General features: G+C 61.4%; 3 protein-coding genes across 10 annotated transcripts; all 3 read left to right on the plus strand.

The window, feature by feature from the left end:
• The first annotated feature begins 60 nt into the window (after positions 1-60).
• Positions 61-5,004, plus strand: DTX3 (deltex E3 ubiquitin ligase 3). Of its 4 annotated transcripts, none has more exons than XM_055328067.1 (6): positions 61-206; positions 1,141-1,426; positions 1,621-1,696; positions 2,068-2,803; positions 3,734-3,951; positions 4,305-5,004. In XM_055328067.1, exons 3-6 carry the CDS (start codon positions 1,668-1,670, stop codon positions 4,378-4,380), a joined length of 1,059 nt encoding a protein of 352 aa, XP_055184042.1. In that variant the 5' UTR covers positions 61-206; positions 1,141-1,426; positions 1,621-1,667; the 3' UTR covers positions 4,381-5,004. The 4 variants fall into 4 exon arrangements, with proteins under 4 accessions (XP_055184042.1, XP_055184043.1, XP_055184044.1 ...); XM_055328068.1 differs by having other exon boundaries at positions 1,365-1,426; XM_055328069.1 differs by lacking the exon at positions 61-206 and adding an exon at positions 499-766 and having other exon boundaries at positions 1,365-1,426.
• A 146-nt stretch (positions 5,005-5,150) lies between these two features.
• On the plus strand, positions 5,151-12,235 carry ARHGEF25 (Rho guanine nucleotide exchange factor 25). Of its 4 annotated transcripts, XM_055328061.1 has the most exons (16): positions 5,151-5,499; positions 5,744-5,858; positions 8,084-8,298; positions 8,435-8,530; positions 8,613-8,689; positions 8,879-8,945; positions 9,143-9,246; positions 9,430-9,499; positions 9,613-9,702; positions 9,785-9,877; positions 10,068-10,118; positions 10,311-10,388; positions 10,587-10,787; positions 10,932-11,112; positions 11,350-11,561; positions 11,881-12,235. In XM_055328061.1, the coding sequence occupies exons 1-16, from the start codon at positions 5,401-5,403 to the stop codon at positions 11,989-11,991; spliced, it is 1,860 nt and encodes a 619-aa protein (XP_055184036.1). In that variant the 5' UTR covers positions 5,151-5,400; the 3' UTR covers positions 11,992-12,235. The 4 variants fall into 4 exon arrangements, with proteins under 4 accessions (XP_055184036.1, XP_055184037.1, XP_055184039.1 ...); XM_055328062.1 differs by lacking the exon at positions 8,435-8,530 and having other exon boundaries at positions 8,595-8,689; XM_055328063.1 differs by lacking the exon at positions 5,151-5,499 and having other exon boundaries at positions 5,747-7,134.
• Positions 12,236-14,881: 2,646 nt separating this feature from the next.
• On the plus strand, positions 14,882-21,936 carry LOC129512208 (solute carrier family 26 member 10-like). Of its 2 annotated transcripts, XM_055329462.1 has the most exons (19): positions 14,882-15,242; positions 15,710-15,820; positions 16,274-16,431; positions 16,575-16,739; positions 16,984-17,136; positions 17,817-17,899; positions 18,045-18,192; positions 18,300-18,413; positions 19,469-19,546; positions 19,634-19,729; positions 20,122-20,228; positions 20,340-20,409; positions 20,482-20,598; positions 20,733-20,766; positions 20,846-20,928; positions 21,020-21,074; positions 21,206-21,312; positions 21,613-21,691; positions 21,811-21,936. In XM_055329462.1, exons 1-18 carry the CDS (start codon positions 14,882-14,884, stop codon positions 21,649-21,651), a joined length of 2,079 nt encoding a protein of 692 aa, XP_055185437.1. In that variant the 3' UTR covers positions 21,652-21,691; positions 21,811-21,936. The 2 variants fall into 2 exon arrangements, with proteins under 2 accessions (XP_055185437.1, XP_055185436.1); XM_055329461.1 differs by lacking the exon at positions 21,811-21,936 and having other exon boundaries at positions 21,613-21,736.
• Positions 21,937-22,236: the final 300 nt, after the last annotated feature.

The raw sequence follows: 22,236 nt of genomic DNA on the forward strand, positions 1-22,236 counted from the left end.
GCCGCGGCCCGCGCTCCGCCTCCGTCCCGTCCCCGTCCCGGGGCGCAGCCCCCGCCCCCCGCCGCCCCGGGGCCGCCCTCGCGCCGGCCCGCACCCTCGGCGGAGCCCCCCGCCCCCCGGGCCGCCCCCCCTTGTTGCTAAGGCCCCGACCGTCATCCCGGCAACAGCCTCAGTCATGTGACCGGCAATGGCGGCGCTGACGGGAGGTAGGTGAGCCCGGCGCCCCACACCCCCGCGCCCGCGCCCGCGCCCCCCGCCCGCCCCCCGCCGGCCCCGCGCCCCCCGCGCCGCGGCCCGCACCTGGGCTGGCGGGCGGCGCCCCCGCGGCAGGCTCCCCGCCCGCGGGCCCCGACCGGGCGACAGGCCGACGCGGGCCTGCTTCCGCGCCTCGCGGGTCCGGGCCGCCGCCGAGCAGCCCGCGCCCCGCGCCCCGCGCCCCCCGCCCCGCGCCCCGCGCCCCCCCGCGGGGTCGCGGCCCAGCACCCGCCCCGCCCCCCCGCCCCCGCTCCCGAGCCGGCGGCACCCGGAGCCTGGACCCCGAGGCCCCGGGCCCCGCGGCCTTGGATGCGCAGGACGAGCGGAGGTTCCGGGGCCGCAGCCTCACTCTCTCGGCCTCGAGGTGCATGTGGCCCGGAGGGGGCTGTGATGGAGCCGCACAGCCGCTCCCCTTGGGATCAGCCCAGGAGTTGAGGCCACACTGGCGGCCCCTCTTTCTATTTGAGCCACCTTTGGAGGCGTTGTAGGGACAGCTCTGTAGCCGCACCCGGTAAGACTCGGGGGAGCCCCGGCTCCTCCAGCCGAGCCCCGCGGAGCCGCACCCTCCCGCCTGCAGACCCGGTTGCTGCCGGCCTTACTGCTCCAGGCGCGGGGTTACAAAGGCGACAGCAAGAACCTCGTTACTTAGGGGCTGTTGCCACTTTGCCCGCCTCCAAACAGACTCCCGCAGAAGGGACCCCGGGTTGGCCCGCAAGGAAGGCTCCCTAGCGACGGGGGCTGAACTGTGGGGGGACGTGGGGCAGGGTGACGACTTGGGGAGCGTAGGAAAGCTTCTCACCCGCGTGATCCGAGGCAGGTGGCAAGAAAGACCTCCGTGGGGGGGGGGGGCTTTTCCCTTCCTGACTTCTCTCATCTGCGCCCTAGGCCTTCTTGAGAGCCTCAGAGCTGGGGAGGAGAAGAGGAAAGTTAGCATGCTGAAGTTCCACCTTTAACAACTTGGGAGAGGCTGGGGATGCAGCTCTGCAGGAGAGGAGAGGAAATGGAAGAGGAGTTTTTGTTTCTGGGCTGCTGGCGGAGTGGGGGTGAGGGGGGCACGGTCACCTTTGTCATCATAACCCTTTCCTTTCTACTCTCCCCCTTCCCCCCAGTCCTAGTCAGCTGAGTGTGGCAATAGAGGGATTTCTACTGCTCCTGTCCATGGGCTTTCCAGGTATCTGCCTCCCAAGGGGAACTCAGCTTTCACCTTTAAATTGGTTTCCTCCATTCCATGTGCCAAGTAATCCCATTCCCAGTAACTTACACCCAGGTTCCCAGTCTTCCGTTACCTGGACTGCTGGGTTGGAGCATGCGGAAAGTGGGTAGGGGGGTATCTCACCTTCCCTCCTTTTCCCTTCCACCCACCAGGTCCCACAGTCGACAAGTAGGAAGCAGGGACAGTGGAGCGAGCCTGCATGCCAATTCTAAGCTGTTCAGGATCAAAGTGAGCAAAAAAGTCTCCCTCCCCTTTAAAGAAGCTGGTCCCCCCCCCCCCAGAGGGAGGAGGGCCAGATTGTTTCTGTGATCTTGGGAGGAGTGGAAACAGAACCAAGACTGCTGCTTGGCTCAGACGATGATAATAATAAAGTCATAGAAACTTTCTTGCTCTTTAGTGGGTGCTAGAATTTGAAAGATAAGAGCTCTGAGACAGAAAATCAGCTGGGGTGGCAAGGAGTCAGGGGTTGGACTGTGGGACAGTAGAGGTGATAAAGGGCCCGAAAGCAACCTGAGGTAGTAGGCACGGATTTTGTCAAATGGGGACCCCCCACCCTGAGTCCCTTTCACCCTGGGGGCAGTGTCGTTCGTCCTGTCCAGAATGGCAGCCTGTGGAGGCACCTGCAAGAATAAAGTGACTGTCTCCAAGCCTGTGTGGGACTTCCTGAGCAAGGAGACCCCAGCCCGGCTGGCCCGGCTTCGGGAGGAGCACCGCGTGTCCATCCTCATCGATGGCGAGACTTCTGACATCTACGTCCTGCAGCTGTCCCCGCAGGGCCCTCCCCCGGCCCCCCCCAACGGGCTCTACCTGGCCCGGAAGGCGCTCAAGGGGCTGCTAAAAGAGGCCGAGAAAGAGCTGAAAAAAGCTCAGAGGCAGGGCGAGCTTATGGGCTGCCTGGCTTTGGGGGGTGGCGGGGAGCACCCTGAGCTGCACCGCCCAGGGCCGCCCCCTCCCCCTCTGCGAGCAGCCCCGCTCCTGCCCCCAGGGGCTCGGGGGCTTCCCCCTCCTCCTCCTCCCCTCCCCCCTCCACTTCCTCCCCGCCTTCGGGAGGAGGCTGAGGAGCAGGAGAGCACCTGCCCCATCTGTCTGGGGGAGATCCAGAACGCCAAGACCTTGGAGAAGTGCCGGCACTCGTTCTGTGAGGGCTGCATCACCCGGGCCCTGCAGGTGAAAAAGGCTTGTCCCATGTGTGGCCGCTTCTATGGGCAGCTGGTGGGCAACCAGCCCCAGAATGGGCGCATGCTGGTCTCTAAGGACGCCACGCTCCTACTGCCCAGCTATGAGAAGTATGGCACCATTGTCATCCAGTACGTCTTCCCGCCCGGTGTCCAGGGGGTAAGAAGACCTGCTGTGCCCTTCGGTTTTCCCCAAGCGTGTTCTCTGACCTAGGAAACCTGGGTGAAGGGGAGTGTGTTTGTTAGATGTGATGTAGTCTTGCCACCTCCCAGCATGCCTTCGCACCCGGTGCCCTGAAGCTAGCTGGTCCCCCACCTTCAGGCCCAGCTTTTATAGCCCATGACTCCACGGCACATATGAAACTCAGGCAGGAGAGAAAGGCTCTTGCCTCGGTGAACTTGGATGACGACAGCTATTCTTGGCAGAGGTGAATTCTGTGGAGACGGTGGCTCAGGTGCAGGCAGGCCTAGCGGGAAGGGATCTGACCCTCTTCACAGAGCAGTGAGTGCTGCTTTGTTCCAGACTGATGAGAGGAAAATCTTGTTGACGGTGAGAGTTAAGTTAAACCAGGGGTGGTCGAGAGTCTCTAGGTGTCTCCTGCTTGACCATGCAAGGGTAATTTCCAGGCCTGGTTTGCAGAGGGCTGAGGAAGCTCTGAAGGAGAGTAATGGGAGAGCGGCCCGGGCTAGGCAGGCTGAGAAGCGCTGGGAGTGTTTTCAGGTGGAGAGGGGAAGACTGAGAGAGATTATTCTCAGTCTTCACATTTCTGCTGACTTATCTGGTGAGTGAGGACGAGCAAGCGGCTTGCCATCACTTGAGAATCCATTTGTTGCTGAACTGAGACTGAGAGATTGAGGCAGCAGAAGGAACTTCCTTAGTAGTAAGGATTTCGTCCAAAAATGGGCTCCTGCTGTCCAAACCTTTCAAGGAAGTCTCTCCCTCCTTGAAAGGCTGTCGGCCCGTTGCTGCCCCATCAGCATTAGCTGGGGGTGCACAGGAGGCCAGTGGGCCAGGATGACCCTCGGTTGGCATCACGGGCCTTCATGTGCCCAGCTGCTCACTGTCCTCTCTGCTTCCCCGTCGTCCCAGGCTGAACACCCAAACCCAGGAGTTCGGTACCCTGGCACCACACGGGTGGCCTACCTCCCGGACTGCCCCGAGGGCAACAAGGTGCTGACCCTGTTCCGCAAGGCATTTGACCAGCGTCTCACCTTCACTATCGGCACGTCCATGACCACAGGGAGACCGAATGTCATCACCTGGAACGACATTCACCACAAGACCAGCTGCACAGGAGGACCCCAGCTGTGCGACCCTCCTTCATTTCCTTTTCCTCCCCTGGCTCCTCCCCTTGTCTCTATTTTCACTCCAGGGAATGACAGCAACCCCCTCTCTCCTAGAGCCTCCTAACTAGAGAGGACCACCCCCAAACTATCCCAGCCATCTCTTCCATCCCAGCGTCTCTACATTCCACCTGGCCCAATATGCCCCGCTTAACCTACACAAATAAACAGAAGTGGGCTAAGTTATCTCAGGATTGGCTATGCTCAGGGGAAGTGGGGAATGGCTGGAACGGGGCCGCCAGTATGAGGGAGAGCATGAGGCTAAGATGAGTCAGCTGGAATGGCTAATCCTGACCTTCGTCTCTCTTTGCTCCCAGGTTTGGGTACCCGGACCCCACCTACCTGACCCGGGTGCAAGAGGAGCTGAGAGCCAAGGGTATCACAGATGACTGAAGGACTTCCCCTCTGCCAAGCCCTTGCCTTTCTTCGTAGGACCCAGCGGAAGCCTCTGTTCTCTCTCCCTCTGCCCCCCCCACTCCACACAAACAGGGGACCAGTCTGACTAGGGAAGGAGTTCAGAGAGGGAGGGGGCAATCCCTTCCCCTGTCCCCTCCCTCAGGCCAAGTGCTTCTGTGCAGTGAGAGCCACTCCCTTCTGGGAGGGGAATCTCCCAGGCTCTGCTCCCCACCTCCCCATGTACATACTCCCAGTCTCCCTACCCCCTCCATTGCCCTTGGCTTTTTCTGGTATGTGCTGTGCTCCAGTGACTAAGCTGAGAAAGGACCTGGGTGGGGAGGGAAGGTCTCTAGAGCCCCCTGCTCTACTGCTGAGCTTCGGCGTGGGGGAGGGGCAATGGGGCTGAGGTGAGCCCCCCCCCCCAGGAGCCGGCCCTGTGTGTTTCTCAGAACCAGTCCTCCTCCCACCTTAACCTGTCCTTTCTCTCCTGTGTCTCCGTCTCCGTCAGTCCGTCTCCTGCTCTTCTCTGCCCCCTATAAGGAGCCTCCTTACCCTGTTCTGGAATAGCCGCCAGACTGTAGCTTTTAATTTAATAAAAATAAAGTAAAATATGCAACTCTCTCTGCCACACCCGTTCTGTTCTGTGGCCCCGGGTGGGGGTGGGGTGGGGAGCGGAACCCGCTGAGAAGGGGAAGGGGTGGTGATCGGGTAAATCCCCGCGCGTCTCCCCAGTCCCGGCCTCCAGAGAGCCTGGGACACGGCAAGTGCTCAGTGGGCTCCCGACGCATCCACGTCGGAATCGGGACTAAGAGGGGTTGGCTCGTCGTGGAACTTGGGTTGTGGCAGAGAAAGGAACAACCCTACCCCTTTGAGAAGTTTGGCTGGGGTGGGAGTGGGGGCGGAGCCGGGCAGGGGGTGGATTCCACAGCTGCAACTCCCCGGACGCACGCAGGCCGAGAGCCCCCCAGCTTCCGTGCCCCCTCGGCCCTGAAACTTGGAGCAGGGTAGGGGTCCAGCATGAAGCCCCCGGACCGCCCCGCCCCTGGCCGCACTGACCGGATCCTGGGGGTCATGGGGGGCATGCTGCGCGCATGCGCGCTCCCCGGGCCGGAGGGGGTAAGAAAGGGGACCACGGTGGGGTCGGGAACCTTTAGGGGGCCTCAGGAGGCCTGCACCGCACAGCTCAGTTTACCCGGTCGCCGCACCCCGGGAGTTCGGGGCCCCGGTCTGGGCGAACGGCTCCCTGCAGCCCGGCCTAGGCGACCCTTTTACAACAATGTGGATTTGACAGGAGGAGGGCGACGCGGGAGGTCGAGGCCGGGTGCGGAGGGCGGTTCCCTACCACCAGTCTTTCCCACAGCCCCCGAGCAGAGGCCCCCTAGGGCCGGGAGGGACCGAGACAGAGTCGGACCGTCCCGAGGGTGATCAGAAGGGGGAGCGCGAGCGTGGGGTCCCCGCCTGGGCGCCGCTGCCCGGTAAGAAGCTGGGGGCGGGATGGGGCCCAGCTACCGCCCTGCGCCCAATTCAAGTAATGCCGCCCTTGCTCGCGTGAAGGTTTGCATCCCAACTGCGCGGGACCCATCTAAGTGCCGAGCCCTCCACGCTTCTCGCCCCCTAGTCCTGTGTGTCCCCCACATCACCCGATCCCGCAGCTGTGTCCCCGCGCCCCACCCCTGGCCCCCCGCCAGCCCGGCCGCCGGGACTTCGCCTTAATTGGTGATTAGCCTCAGCCGGAGTCCCGGGGCCTGGAGGGGAGCAGGGTCTGGCGGGAGGGCGGCACCTGGGCCGTGTTCCCCGCAGAGCTCCCCATTCCCGCTCCCCGAATGGCGGGGGGGGGGGGCTTGTCCACCCCTGCCGGGCTGGGGACGGTCCCAGCCCCCAGCACGTCTCCCCGCGGGCCCGGGCCCATCCATCCGCACCCCTCTCCACCGCCCAGGCGGAGGGGCGACCTGGGCAGACCCCGCCGCCCGGCTCGCCCCCACCCCGCTCTCCGCAGTCCGGAGCCCGGGAGGGGAGGGAGGGGGACGGGGCGGGGAGCCGAGGCTGGAGGGGGGAGGCGGAGGCGGTGGGGACGTGGAGTGGGAACGCGGCGGTGCCTGGGGGAGGGGGATTGGGGCCGGAGCCCGGCGCTGGCTGGAGGGGGAACCGGAGGGAGAGGGCGGAGCCGGGCCGCAGAGGCCCCTCCCCGCGGCGGCACCGCGGCCCGGCCTGTTATTCGGCTCGCGGCTCGGCCGGGACCCGCGCAGCGCCCGGGACTCGGGGAGTCGGCCCCCGCCCCTCCCAGCCCGGGCCTAGAGCCCCGCCAAGCCCGAGGGGCCGGAGCCGGGGCTGGAGCGGCCGCCGCAGCCCGGCCCCGCCCCGCCCCGCCCCGCCGGACAGCTGGACCCCGGCCCCGCACCGCCTGGGTTCCGGAAACCCTCCCCGCCGCGCTCGCCGCCCGGCCCCGCGCCGCCCGCTCCCCGGGGCCCCGGCGCCCCCCAGCCCCGGCTTCCGCCTACCCCTGGACGCCCCCTCCCGGGTCCCTCCCTGCCCCCTCCCCCAGCCTGGAGCGGGCTAGGAGGGAGGGGGGTGTGCGCCCTGCGCCGTCCCCCCGCCCCCCGTGATTCCCCCTGCATGGCCCGCCCGGGCGGGGGGTGCGGGGGGGCCCGGGCGCCATGCGGGGGGGGCACAAGGGGGGTCGCTGTGCCTGTCCCCACGTGATCCGAAAAGTGCTGGCAAAATGCGGCTGCTGCTTCGCCCGGGGGGGTCGTGGTGAGTGAGAGGTCGGAGGGCCCAGCGTTGAGCGGGGGGCGGGCCGAGGGTTCAGGGCCGCAGGTCGACCTGGCGCCAGGGATTTAGAGGCTGGAGACTTGTACCTGCGTTTTCCAGGAAAGTGACTTAGTAGACCTCCAAGATCCCTTCTGCCTGCAAATTTTTTATCTGTTCAAGTTAAAGAAATTGGGGAAGGGGCAGGAAACTCTTCTCTCTGTCTTGTAGTCAACAGGGTATGAGAAAAATCCATCCACAATCCCCTGGGCCTAGGACCGGATCTTCCTTAAATCCTTTTGCTGAGAATCTACTTCAGATCTGAAGACAGACAGAGGGATGGAGGATGAGGGTGTCCCAGGGGCTTTATGACAAATCTCAGATCCTCTGTTCCTGAGCCCAGGGCAAAGATAACCCTGATGAGCTCTCCTCACTTGCCCCCCCACCCCCCACCCCATTGGGTTTGTGCATGTGTTGGGGAGATGGGCTGCAGAAGTCTTTTTATAGTGACTACTGCAATTGGTGCAGGAGGGGTCTGGGGGTGGCAGATGGGCTTTTAGCTCTACCCCCCCCTTCTCAGGGAATGGTCTGTGCCCATTGGAAGGGGGCGGCTGGTAGGAGAGCAGATGGCTACCCCCCAGCTTCCAGTGGCTGCCCAGATGGCTGCCCCTCCATATCTATGGCATGCTCAGGATATGGGGGAACCTCCACATATAACTGGAGGTTCCAGGCCTTGAGAGCCCAGGTGTTTACTGTCCTTCCTCCCAAGGGTGCCCGGGTGAAATTTTCTATCCTGGCAAACTCAAATGAGGATGGCAAGAGAGTGGGCCCTGGGAAAGAGGGCTCAGCATCATGAAGAGGAGCCTCTGGGAGCTCCCTGGGGACCCTGAATCTCGAGCTGGAGTAATATCTATGGCCCCTTTTCTCCCCCCCCTCCACCCTCACTCCCCATTAGAATCCTATTCCATTGCTGGCAGTGAGGGGAGTATCTCAGCTTCAGCTGCTTCAGGTCTGGCTGCCCCCTCTGGCCCCAGCTCTGGCCTCAGCTCTGGCCCCTGTTCCCCGGGCCCCCCAGGGCCAGTCAGTGGCCTGAGAAGATGGTTGGATCATTCCAAACATTGTCTCAGTGTGGAAACTGAGGCAGACGGTGGCCAGGCTGGACCATATGAGGTGAGCAGGGAGTACCACAGAAGCATGAAGGACATCCATGAAGGACCTTGGGAGAGAGGGCAGGTTGGGGGCCACTGGTCACTGGGGAGGTGTAGCTACTGTCCGTGACTTCTGACACTTGACTTCTGGCTCCCAGAACTGGGTGCTGGAACCAGCTCTAGCCACAGGAGAGGAGCTGCCCGAATTGACCCTGCTGACCACTTTGTTGGAGGGCCCTGGAGATAAGACGCAGGTATGAAGAAGTGGGTCTGCATGGCTCCCCAAAAAGCATCTTTTTTTTTTTTTTTTTACTCTAGGATGTTCTTTCCTTCCAGCCACCTGAGGAGGGAACTCTGTCCCAAGCCCCTGAGAGTGAAGAAGAGCAGAAGAAGAAGGCTCTGGAAAGGAGTATGTAAGTGTCCCCACACACTCCCTCTCCTCTGCCCCCCACCCATTGTGCAACTTCCAGAGAACTATCCCTCACATTTTAGATTTGATACTTGGAATTTCCTCTGAGGTTGGCTGTGGTAATGAAGGGGCTTCTAGTCCAGGAGGGAGGAAGTGGCTAAACCAAGGATGTGCACTCCTGCTCTCTTCCCAGGTATGTCTTGAGTGAACTGGTAGAGACAGAGAAAATGTATGTGGACGACTTGGGGCAGATTGTGGAGGTAGCTCCCCGTTCTCTTCCCAACCCTAGCCCAGCCCTTTCTCTCTGCTCAAGGCTAACTGTAGGATCTGCCCTAGTGCTCCTCTGTGCCACCCTCCCCGCACCCTGGCCTCCTGGACTTCTGGAGGGAGGCAGTTTTCCCACCAGGGCTGGCCTCCCACACTCTTGCCCTCCCCCCGCCCCCCAACCTTCCTGCAGGGTTACATGGCCACCATGGCTGCTCAGGGGGTCCCGGAGTGTCTTCGAGGCCGTGACAGGATTGTGTTTGGGAACATCCAGCAGATCTATGAGTGGCATCGAGAGTGAGTGGTGGATCCCCGAGAGTGAGGGGGAAGGGCATGTGGCTGGTTGTCTCTGTGACCTACCCATGGGCCCGTTGTCGCCTGAGGAACATTTGGAGTGGCTTAATGGCACAACTAAGGTAGACAGCTTAGTTGAGTGGGGTGGGGGTATTTGACCAGCCTTTTCCTTGCCAACCCCTCCAGCTATTTCCTGCAGGAGCTACAGCGCTGCCTGGAGGATCCTGATTGGCTGGCTCAGCTGTTCATCAAACACGTGAGGCCTAAGGGGGTGGGGCCGCGGGGGGCGGGGCTTGGGAGTGGGTCGGGGCCCTGGAGAGGAGCTCTGGCTCCTCACCCATCCTGCTCCCCTTCACCTTGACCCGTTAGGAGCGCCGGCTGCACATGTACGTGGTGTACTGTCAGAATAAGCCCAAGTCAGAGCACGTGGTCTCAGAATTTGGGGATAGCTACTTTGAGGTCAGTGGCCGAGGTACCTGGGGGGACCGGGCCGGAATCCTCGGGCTCTCCCGGCTGCATAACCGCCGGTCCCTGTCCCCAGGAGCTCAGGCAGCAGCTCGGGCACCGCCTGCAGCTCAACGACCTCCTCATCAAACCAGTGCAGAGGATCATGAAGTACCAGCTGTTGCTCAAGGTCGGAGCCACCTGTTCCCTGGGGTTTCTGCTGGCTGGCACACCCCTTTCCTCATTCATCGCCCCAGGGTTCCTAAGCGCCCCCCCCCAGACTTCCTGGACATCCTCACCTGTGTCCTCAGGGGAGGATGTCAGAGTCTCTGAGGGTGTCCTCAAAACACCTCCCTGAGCATTTCTTTTCTACATCTTAGGATTTTCTCAAATATTATAGTCGAGCTGGCATGGACACGGAAGAGCTGGAGGTGAGGACCCCCATGTCTGCCAGGACACACACCACGTACCTCTTAGTTTTCCAGTCTCCTGGGTTCCCACAGCTCCTCGGGTGCGGATGCGCCGCCTGGTTTTTAGGGGGAGGCTGGTCGAGAGTTGAAACATGGTCTGAAGAGGCCTTTTTCTCCACAATGACAATGCTCATCTCTTCACCTGCGACCCAGCAAGCTGTGGAGGTCATGTGCTTTGTACCCAAGCGCTGCAATGACATGATGACCCTGGGGAGACTTCGGGGGTTCGAGGTACAGGGATAGAACAGGAAATGGGAGGTCCGAGGCTCTTTTGTCCCAGTCTGAGCCCTCAAGGAGAAGTCCTCATGGGGAACTGTCCTCCCCTGGGCCTGACCCCATGGTTGGTTGGGAGCATGGGGGGGGGGGGAGCAAAGTGTGGCCCTTTTCTCCTCTTGCTCTTTTCTCAGAATCACTGCCCTTTGGTTCTAGGGCAAACTGACTGCTCAGGGGAAGCTCTTGGGCCAGGACACATTCTGGGTCACCGAGCCCGAGGCGGGGGGGCTGCTCTCCTCCCGAGGTCGAGAGAGACGTGTCTTCCTCTTCGAACAAATTGTCATCTTCAGTGAGGCCCTGGGAGGAGGAGTACGGGGTGGAACACAGGCCGGATATGTGTACAAGAACAGCATCAAGGTGGGGAGGAGGCCACTAGGGAGGGGCCTGACTGGGATGGGGTGAGGCCTCTGAGGGAATGTCTGGCTCTTGGACTTGTTGGAGGGGGCAGGAACCACAGAAGGCCTAAACAATTTGGGCGCCATCTCCTATTTGCCAACCCAGGTGAGCTGTCTGGGACTGGAGGGGAACCTCCAGGGTGACCCCTGCCGCTTTGCACTGACCTCCAGAGGGCCGGAGGGTGGGATCCAGCGCTACGTCCTGCAGACCACAGACCCTGCAGTGAGTCAGGCCTGGATCAAGCAAGTGGCTCAGATCCTGGAAAGTCAGCGGGACTTTCTCAATGGTGAAGCTCTCACCCTCCCTCCCTGACCTGCTCCTTTGGCCCTTTGACCTCCCGAATCCCTCACTGCCCAATCTCCTATCCTTGCCCTCTGGCCCCAGCTTCTCCCCATCTCCCTGGCAATTTACTTTGGCTGACAGTTCATGGGAGGGGGGCCAAGTGGGAGGATGGTGTGGGCGGAGCACTTGGGGGAAAGGACATGTCTGTGTTGTAACCCTTCCTTCTGTTCTCTTTGCCCAGCGTTGCAGTCACCCATTGAGTATCAGAGACGAGAGAGCCAGACCAACAGCCTGGGGCGGCCGGGAGGGCTTGGGGTGGGGAGTCCTGGGAGAATGCGCCCTGGAGACCGGGCCCAGGTCAGCACACATGCACCCATCAATGGCTCTCTCCCTTCCCTGCTGCTGCTGCCCAAAGGGGAGGTGGCCAGAGCCCCTCTGCCCCTGGACACACAGGTATGAGGAGTGGAGTTCCCTTGTTATAGGGGCAGGATGGGGAGGGCCTCTCTTATTATGGGGTCCCTAGATCCCCCTCCACCACATCCACATCATTCCTCTCTTCCACCACCCGCCTTTGCCTTTTGTCTGTCCCTTCCCACTTCCCTGCTCGGACCCTCCCCTCTCCAGTTTAACCCCTGGAGAAGCTGACTGTCTTAGATAATCTAAGGCATCTATCAAGAGGAGGTGGCTTGGTTAGGGACATACACCCAAAAGAAAGGAGTGAGGGTGGATTCCTGGAATTCTTTTTAATCCTCTGACTTGAGTCTTTCTTCAGGCACCCAGTGACACCCCCCAAGCTGCTCCTGACCCTTCTCTGGCTCCGCCAGTTCCAAACACCCCTCCCTGCCAAGCCAGACTTGCCAAGCTGGATGAAGATGAGCTATAAGTGGTGCAGGCCTGGGGTGGTGCGGACCGGGCCACCCCATTTCCCAAGGAACTTCAGGGCAATCCTTCTGGCACCACCTCAAGATTCCTTCTTGATGTGTCTGGATGGGGGGCAAGGCTGGGAGTGATGTTGACATGGAGGAGGATACCTAGACTCAAAAAGACTTCTTTCTGCTTAAGGAACACAGGTCCCTTCAGCTCCCACCCCTATGCATGCATCACAGGTCCCCCCCCCCAAAGGAGGATATGTGGGTGGGTGGGTGGGTGGGTGGGAGGGCTGGGGCAGGGACCAGATAAAAATTATTGGGTTTGATTTTGTTTTTTTTTTTTTTCAGTTTTCTGAGATTAAAGGTTTTGTGATATCACTAAGGCTGTTGTCTCCACCGAGGGAGGGGCGGGGGAGGGGTGGTGAAGCCATGGGGAGAAATCAGCTGGCCCGAAGGTGGTCTGGTGGAAGGTGGTCTGGTGAGAGGAGGACACAGCGGGAAGACAAAAGATGTCACTCTTTGCCTCTCACCTGCAGTTGCAGCATCTCATGGTCCAGACCTGGAACTTGATAGATCCTCCCCTTTCCCTGCTTGCTTTCTCTCCCACTGGCCTCCGTTCTAGAGCCCACCGAAAAGCCCAGTGTGGTGTGACTTCCCACCGTTCCCCCCAACACCCAGATTCTAAAGCACTAGATGCCCAAGTACCTTTCCTTCTGAGGCCTCCATGTTCAGCTGAGGGAGAATGGGAAGGCAGAGAGGATGCTGGGGGCTGTGGACCTTTGTGGCCCCTGGGTCTCCTTTTTGCGGTCTGCGAGGTCATAAGGCATATCCATAGTGAGCAGGAAGAGACACAGACCCAAGAGTGGACAGCCCAAAGGAGTCTTCACCCCTTCCAACTTCTGGGATAGCTCCTGGGAGAGAGAAAGCCAAACATGCAGAGATCCATATCCAGATGCCCTGTCCTGGGTCCTGGGGCATCGCTGTGTCCACTGTGTCCATTTGTCCCCTGGGCTTGGTCACGTGTACTTGGGCTTCCTCAGCAGACAATAGGCTGCTGGGGTGGGAGGGTGAGGAGGAGCTGGAGCCTCCCTGTGGGCCTGAGGTCCCTCTGGCCGACAATGGGGGGAGGGACTGCTAAGGGGGGGACAGGACGTCCAGCCCAGATAAGACTTCTGGGGAACAATAGGAGGAATTGAAGAGGGGAGACCCACCCTCACTGTACCCCACCCCCAGGGCTTTGGGGTCAGGGACTGGGGACCAGAGGGTGATGGGGAGGGGTGCCAAGTATTCTTGTAAATGGAGGAGGGGATGGGGAAAATAGGATTCTGGAGCTCAGAACCTTTGTCTCTTTTGAGGGACCGCAGAGGTACATGAGGTGGGTGCGTGACCCTTTTGAACTTAATTTAATCACAAATGTGGTTTTGAGTGCCAACTTTGTAAATAGCACTGGACTGTAATAAATGGCACTTCATGTTTTTTTTGGCTCCTAAGAAGTAAAATCCAAATTTCCTATCTGTTCAGTATCTCCCCTGAGGTCCTGAACTGGGAATTTAGGCCCAGCTCCCAGCAGAGGTGTGGGTGGTGCTTCTTTGTCATCCCAATCCGAAAAGGTAGCTGCCTCCCATCTTAGCAGTCTGTGAAACTGCTCTGCCAACAGAGACCCCTTACACTTTCTTGGGGAAAGCTGTATATCCCATGAGCATTGGGTCTGGGGGGACACTTTCTTGGGGAAAGCTGTACACCCCCATGAGCACTGGGTCTGGGGGGACACTTTCTTGGGGAAAGCTGTACACCCCCATGAGCACTGGGTCTGGGGGGACACTTTCTTGGGGAAAGCTGTACACCCCCATGAGCATTGGGTCTGGGGGGACACTTTCTTGGAGAAAGCTGTACACCCCCATGAGCACTGGGTCTGGGGGGACACTTTCTTGGGGAAAGCTGTACACCCCCATGAGCATTGGGTCTGGGGGGACACTTTCTTGGGGAAAGCTGTACACCCCCATGAGCATTGGGTCTGGGGGGACACTTGGGGAAAGCTGTACACCCCCATGAGCATTGGGTCTGGGGGGACACTCTCTTGGAGAAAGCTGTATACCTCCATGAGCATTGGGTCTGGGGGGACACTTTCTTGGGGAAAGCTGTACACCCCCATGAGCATTGGGTCTGGGGGGACACTTTCTTGGAGAAAGCTGTACAACCCCATGAGCACTGGGTCTGGGGAGACACTTTCTTGGGGAAAGCTGTACAACCCCATGAGCACTGGGTCTGGGGAGACACTTTCTTGGGGAAAGCTGTATACCCCCATGAGCATTGGGTCTGGGGGGACACTTTCTTGAGGAAAGCTATATATCCCATGAGCACTGGGTTTAGGGGGACACTTTCTTGGGGGAAAGCTGTATATCCCATGAACATTGGGTCTGGGGGGGAGAGGCATGTGTGTGTTGGGGGGACACACTGAACTTTCTTGGGGAGAACGTAGAGGCCCTGGGAATGAGGGGTCACACTCGAAGAGCCGGCTGCCTCCTGCCAAAGGGCCAATGCGGAGAGGAGCCCAGAACAAGGTGGCCAGAGTCTCAAAAGGCTTAGGAATGGTAAAAAGGGGGTGTTGGGTGTTGAGAATGCGCTGGTCTTCGGGCCTTCGTGTCCTGTCCCTACACCTTTCCACACCCCCGCCGTCGCCCCACCCCAGCAAGCTCCAGAGCCAGCGACCCTGCCAAGGATGTCTCAGGACACGCCTAACAGGGACGCCCTCTCCCCAAGCCTCTCTCTCTCCGGGCCCTAGAAGGCCCCCAAGAGAGGGCGCCCTCGGGGCGGGATTGGACCCTGCCTCTCGGAGGCGGGCCTCGGGGCAGCGGGTGGAGGGCTATTTAAGACCCGGCGGGGGTGGAGGCAGCCGAGGGCACAATGAGTGGACTCCCGGGCGCGGGGACCTGCCCGGGCCTGGGAGAGGCCTCGGACCTCAAGTCCCCTCTGGGCGCCAAGTTCAGGGAGCCTCTCACCGAGGCTCGGTTCCAGCAGCTCTTCGGGGACGCCGAGCCGGAGCCCGAGCTGCCCGCCGAGCCCCGCGGGTCGCGGCCGTGCGGGCGGTGGGCGCGGTGGGCGCGGTGGGCGCGGCGGGCCGGCGCGCGCTCGGGGCCGGGGGCGGGGCGCCTGCTGCGGGCCCGGCTGCCCCCGCTGCGCTGGCTGCCCCGCTACCGCTGGCGGGCCTGGCTGCTCGGGGATGCCGTGGCCGGAGTGACCGTGGGCATCGTGCACGTGCCGCAGGGTGAGCGGCCGCAACGCTCGCCGGCCAGGGGCCCCGCCCCGGAGGGCGTCGGGGAGGCACAGGGGCTGGGGACCCGCGGGGCCGAGGGTGCGGAGACCGGATGTGAGACTAAGTTCTGGGTAAGGACTACGGGGCTGCGGCAGGTCCCCACCCCCAAGCTCCCCTCGTTTGCGCAATCCTCCCAGAAGTCTTGGACACGTCTCGGGTCAGGGACCTGGAGAGAGGCACAACACCCGCACCCCGACCCCCCAGCGGCCGACAAGGATCTGTGACCTTGGCCGCCCCACGACCTCCCACCGAGGCCTGTTAACCCGTCGGTTCCCTCCTGCGGGATGATTTAGCGCCTCCCTGCCAGCCCCTAAGAGTGTGCGCCGAGGGCTGTCTCCCGGAGGCTGCTCACCTCCCCCGGCCCCCGCGGCCCCCGCCCGGCACACACCCCAAGATCTTTCCTCCTCCTTCTCCCCCAGGCATGGCTTTTGCCCTCCTGACCTCGGTGCCTCCAGTGTTCGGACTCTACACTTCTTTCTTCCCCGTCCTCATTTACACCTTGTTGGGGACCGGGAGACACCTGTCCACCGGTGAGTGACCCGGTGACTCCTCTCCTCTGCGGGGTGACAGTGGACAGCGGGCTGAGGCTGCGGTTCCTGTGAGCTCCTTAGCGCGATCCCGTCCTTCCCCTCCCCTGCCCCCCCTCCGCCTGCCGCCACCGTGTCAGGAAAGGAACCTCGGCCCTTGCTGGGGGCTGAGTGGGTGCAAACAGAAGCGGTGTTCTTGGACTTTACTTCCCCCGTGCAATTAGCTGCAGTGAACGTCTCTGGGACTTGGGAGAGGGGGAAAGAGGTGCGCGGTCACCCAACGGGGCGCACAGCCGGGCTCGGCAGGAGGGCAGGATGCGGCTGTGCCCCACGCCCCCGACCTCGCGGCAGGTCCCGGCTGTGGCAGCAACGCCCCCCGCTCCTCCGCAGAGCAGCCCCGTCTAGGAAGGCGCGGCCCCAGGCGGCAGCGCCGGTGATCTCTGTCCCCGGTCCTAGGGACTTTCGCGGTTCTCAGCCTGATGACGGGCTCGGCCGTGGAGCGGCTGGTGCCCGAACCCCTCGGGGGTAACCTGAGCGCAATCGGGAGAGAAGAGCTGGACGCGCAGCGGGTTGGCGCGGCCGCGGCCTTGGCCTTCGCGAGCGGGGCTCTGATGGTGAGGGGGGTCCTAGGGGGGAGCTCGGCCGGGAGCTGGGCAGGGAGGAGGGAGCGAGGGCCCAGCGCCGCGCGGGGGCGGCGGGCAGGGGGTGCGGGGAGGGCCCGCTCCTCCGCCGCGCTGACGCGCCCCTCCCCCCGCAGCTGGGCATGTTCGCGCTGCAGCTCGGCGTCCTGTCCACCTTTCTGTCCGAGCCCGTGGTCAAGGCGCTGACCAGCGGGGCCGCGCTGCACGTGCTCGTGTCCCAGCTGCCCAGCCTTTTGGGGCTGCCCCTCCCGCGCCAGATCGGCTGCTTCGCGCTCTTCAAGGTGGGGGCGGAGAGCAGCGAGGAGCGGTTTCCAGCGGTGCCGGGAGGGGGACCCGGAGGGGAAGGGAGGCCGGCGAGTGGAGGGATGCGGGGGCGGGGGGGTCAGGACCACGTGGCCGCAGGGGCGCGGAGGCGGGGGCCTGCTGGGAGCCGGGGCACCTCGCCCGGGCCGGGGGTGCGCGCTGGCGGCAGGCGGCCCGGCCCCGCGCACCGCCGCTCACGGCCCGCGCACCGCCCGCCCGCAGACGCTGGCCGCCGTGCTGACCGCGCTGCCCCGGAGCAGTCCGGCCGAGCTGACCATCTCGGCGCTCAGCCTGGCGCTGCTCGTGCCCGTCAAAGAACTGAACGTGAGATTCCGAGACAGGCTGCCCACCCCGATCCCTGGGGAGATCGTCATGGTGAGGATGGCCCGGCCCCGCGCCGCCCCGCCCCGCCCCGCGCAGACCTCGCCCGCAGGTGGGCGCTGGCCGCTGCCGCCCCCTCGTGGAAGGCAGCGGACCTACTACCGGCGCGAGGTCCTGCGCTCCCGCGGCCTTTCCCCGGACGCCTGGAGCCTCGGAACCCCGCCGCGCGGTCCCGCCTCACCCTCTCCCTAGGGCTCGTCCTGCTCGGGCGCCCCCCGCCACAGCACCGCCGCTGCGCGCCCTCCCCGCACCCACCGGGCCTTCGGGTCACGTTCCCCTCCCCCCGCCCCCCCCCCCCCCGCATTTCTCTCTCTCTCTCCAACTGAATACGCGTCCCGCGGCCCCACCCTACGTCGTTTGTGCCTGGATATAGCCCGGCCCTCCTGCCGAGAAAGGCTCAGCCTCCTCGCGGCCTCCAGGGCCTGGTGCGAGGCCCTCTCCTTCCTCCCGCCCATCTCTTTCCATAACCTCGGGTGCACCTCGCTCCTCTCTCCCATCCCCACCGTCCTCCACTCTAAGTCGGCATCAGGCACCTCCCGGCACCTCCCAGCGGCCCCAGGTGCTGGGCCTCTGCAAACACTAACTGCCTCGGGATCCTCTCTCAGGTGAAGCTCTTTCTAGCCCCTGCCAGGAAGCCCATCTCCGGCCTTGCTCTAATTTGTTCTCTTTCCCAGGTGCTTCTGGCCTCTGTGCTCTGCTTCACCTCTTCCCTGGACACAAGATACAACGTCCAGATAGTGGGGCTGCTGCCTGGAGGGTAAGAGAATCAAGACGCCAGCCTGCTCTGCTCACACTGCTCACACCCAACGTGTCCTCTTGACCTGCCCCACCCCATTTTCTCTGTCTCCCCCATATCCTCCTGAGACCCAACCCATCCTCACCCCGCATCCCTCTCTCTCCAGATTTCCCCAACCCCACCTCCCTAACCTGGCTGAGCTGCCCAGGATTCTGGCTGACTCGCTGCCCATCGCACTGGTTGCTTTTGCTGTGTCCGCCTCCCTGGCCTCCATCTATGCAGACAAGTATAGCTATACTATTGACTCCAACCAGGTGGGACCCTGAGGACCCCCATTTCATTCAGGAGACAACTCCCTCATCTGATGCCCCCCCCCCAATGCCTTTGTCTCTCTCCTGTTCATCTCCCCCCTTCCCTCCAGGAGCTCTTGGCCCATGGTGTCTCCAACCTCATCTCCTCCCTCTTCTCCTGCTTTCCCAACTCTGCCACATTGGCCACCACCAGCCTCCTAGTGGATGCTGGTGGGAATACACAGGTGAGAGCGCGTCCTTGGGTGAGAAGAAAGTGGGGTGAGTATCCAGGTTGGGGTGGTGGCGCAACAGGTGGAGGGTTGGGAGATACCCACAGGGCAGCCGTATAGAGGAGGATAGGAATCTGAAAGTGAGCGAAGGGGTGGGATTTTCTAGGTAGGATAGAAGATGATAAAGCTCCATTAAGACCTCTGTAGACTATAAGCACCGAAAAAATTTACGGCGCCCCATATGTAGTTCAAAATAAAAACAAAACTAAACTGTAAAGTTGAGAGATTTCCCCCCCATGAGGACATTTTCTTTTTAAAAAAAATCGCAGGGCAGCCCCGGTGACGCAGTGGTTTAGCACTGTCTGCAGCCTATAGGGCATGATCCTGGAGACCCCGGATCGAGTCCCACGTCAGGCTCCCAGCATGGTGCCTGCTTCTCCCTCTGCCTGTGTCTCTGCCTCTCTCTCACTGTGTGTGTGTCTCTATGAATAAATAAACAAATAATCTTAAAAAAATCACAGAGGGTATGTGTGGCTCAGTCGGTTAAGCGTCTGCCTTGGGCTCAGGTCATGATCTCAGGGTCCTGAGCTCGAGCCCCACACCCACATCCTGCTCAGTGGGGAGTCTGCTTGTCCCTCTCCCTCTCACACCCACTGTCCTCTCTCACATGCTCTGTTCTCTCAAATCTTAAAAAAAAAAAAAACATATGAAAATCTACCCCTTAATTTCTGGTTTCCTACTTTGCCAGTTCCCTAAAAATGTGGTTAGCCTGCTTTTAGAGTAATCCAACAGTGGCTTTTAGGATGGACACGGGTTACAAAATGGGGAGGTTGAACTCTATCCAGGTAGGGACCGGTGAAGAGAGGCGTTTGACTGGGAGAGGGGAGGTGGGTGTGAGAGGCGGTATACCAAGAAGGGAGCTGCAGACTGAGGAGTATCTTCATGGAAGGGGCTTTGGGAGGAGCGAGACTTCCAGGGAAGATGAGGCAGAGGGGGCAGGGGGACCAGCTGTCCCAGGGGGGTGGATGAGGTCCCCTTCCTTCTCTGCTTCCCTCCCTTCCACCTTCTAGCTGGCAGGTCTCTTCTCCTGCATAGTTGTCCTGTCAGTGCTGCTGTGGCTGGGGCCCTTCTTCTATTATCTGCCCAAGGTAAGGAGCACAGGAGGGATGGGGGGGACCGGGAGGAGTGGTTACATTCCGGGGCATCGGGCCTCAGCTTGCCTCCTCTGCCCCAAGGCTGTCCTGGCCTGCATCAACATCTCCAGCATGCGCCAGATGTTCTTCCAGATGCAGGAACTTCCACAACTGTGGCGCATCAGCCGCATGGACTTTGTGAGAAGTGGCAGCATCACGTAACCCTGGACTGCCCCCTCCCATTCCCCAGCATCCCCAGCCTCTACCCCCCAGGTTGGAGCTAGCTGTCCCACTCCTAAATTCTGGTGCCCCCCCCACCCCCAACACGCATATTTCCTAATCCCAAGACTCAGACACAAGGTGGAGGATGGGGTTTGAACCCTTCAGGCCTGAATATCTGTGACTCCCCAGCGGGTGCACGGTTGGGGTCATTATATTTGACCTATATCCCCATTGGGTCGATCCTATTCCTTCCTATTCTTCCTACCTTCTCCTGGGCCACCCCTATCACTGGCCTTGGCAGTCCCTGCCCCGGGACCTCTTGCCCTAGACGCGATGGCCTGGCGTTCACTCCCATCCATGTCCTGCAGGCCGTGTGGATGGTCACATGGGTGGCCGTAGTGATCCTGAGCGTGGACCTGGGCCTGGCCATAGGTGTGGTCTTCTCCATGATGACTGTGGTCTGCCGCACCCAGAGGTGGGAGGACAGATGAGAGGAGTTGGGGAGAGGGCTGGGGGAGAGAACAGGTGCTTGGGGTGACTCTCCAGCCAGGCCAGGCTGGGAATCTGACCCAAGCTTCCTGCCCAGGGTGCAGTGCCTGGCACTTGGACTTGCCGAGGGGACGGAACTCTACAGGCCACTCAGGGAGAGCCACAAGGTGGGTGGGCTCCAGACAGAGAGGGAGGGCAAGATTAGACCCACATGTTTTTCTGACCCTCTGACATCTTAGCTCCGCAAGGCCCGGGGGCTCTGCGTCCTGAGCTATCCAGCGCCGCTCTACTTTGGCACCCGTGGGCAGTTTCGCCGCACCCTGGAGTGGCAGCTGGGACTTGGAGAAGCAGGCAAGGTGAGAGACCTGGTCAAAGAGAGTGTGGCTTCCCTGGCGGTGGGGGACAGGTGGGCCTTCTGAAGGGGGTCATTTGAGGGGTGCTCATTCACGCTTGTGTCTTGGAGGAGGTAACTGCCCTTCTCTGCTCACAGGAGGCTCGGAAGGCAGATGGCCCCCCTGATGCAGGTGAGATGGGAGGACAAGGAGGGAGACTTGGGTATGAGCCCTGGAGGCGGCTGGCTACTCCTGCCTTCTCCCATCCTAGCTGCTGAGCCCGTCAGAGTGGTGGTCCTAGACTGCAGTGGTATCACCTTTGTGGATGCTGCTGGAGCCAGAGAAGTGGTACAGGTGAGGGACAGGGTAGGTTGAGGACAAGGTCCCATATGGTCCCATGCATGTCCTCTGTGGTAGGATTTAACCCCCTGCCCCATCTCCGCAGCTGGCCAGCCGATGCCGAGATGCCGGGATCCACCTTCTTCTGGCTCAGTGTCATGGTGAGGGAGGTGTGGAGGGCGGAGGGCCCTGGAGACTGGGGAGTGACCGGACACTTGGTGGTGTGGGGGGTGGGGGAGAAGGACACAGTGTAGTTTTGGGGCCTAAGAACCTGACCCGCCTCTCTTCACAGCCTCAGTGCTGGGGACACTGACCCAGGCAGGACTCCTGGACAGAGTGACCCCAGAACAGCTGTTTGTCAGTGTCCAGGATGCAGCTGCTCATGCCCTGGAGAGACTGGTGAGGACGCAGTAGCAAGTGAAATCCAGGAGGCGCTGGGCTATGGCAGGTCACATGTGAGTCAGTGGCTGAAGATCTAGGCAGAGGGCTTGGGGAAGGGGACTGAGAAGGGAGCTGGAGGGGGGCAGGGAGGAAATGATTCATCCATCTCAGGCTAAGCCAGGGGGCCTGGGCCCTGCTCTGCGTGAAGTGAGGAGCTAAGGTTTCAGTTGGGTGGTGTGCCCCTCAGAGGACTGCCAGAGGCTGAGTGAGGGAGGAGAGCACCTGAGCTATTCCTGTCATGCCCCCTCTCTTTTCCAGGAGCCCACTGGTCCAAAGACTTGCACAGTGTGGGTCTGACCCGGTCATCTGGAGTGCGGAGGGCCCCAGCAGTATGTGTGTGAGGAGTGGCCTTACTTCATATAACTAATAAAACAAAGCTGAGAGCCTCTGGGGTCCATGATGTGAGTCTGGGTGTCCGCACACTGACCCTTGGTGCCCCTTTCTCCATGCCCACAGCATTGCAGACACGACTACGAATGGCTTTCATGAAATGTGTGTTCACCAGGCCTCACTCCAGCTCCAGAGTCAACTGTTGTCTCCATGGGGGGTGGGGCTGGAGCCGGTACGGAGTCCTGGATCCAGAGATGAGGAAGAGGAGCACAGCCCTGGGAATACATGTTGGGGGCTTCCCCACTCCCTCAGTCCCAAGAAGATGAGAGAAGAATAGTTCCGCTTTAGTTTTCTTAGAGTCCCCATGGGCTCTTTGGCACTTAGAAAGCGACCCCCCCCCACTTACTGCCCCATGAGAAGGGGGTAGGGGGAGGACTTGGCACTGGCTGTGGGACGAGTTATGGCTCCATCACGTCCCTGGGCACTCACAAAAAGGAGTGTCACCAGGACAAGCCCCTATTTGGGATCACATTCTGAAGGGGATCGGGGACA

This window comes from Nyctereutes procyonoides, unplaced genomic scaffold, assembly GCF_905146905.1.
Source record: "Nyctereutes procyonoides isolate TBG_1078 unplaced genomic scaffold, NYPRO_anot_genome, whole genome shotgun sequence".
NCBI lineage: Eukaryota > Metazoa > Chordata > Mammalia > Carnivora > Canidae > Nyctereutes > Nyctereutes procyonoides.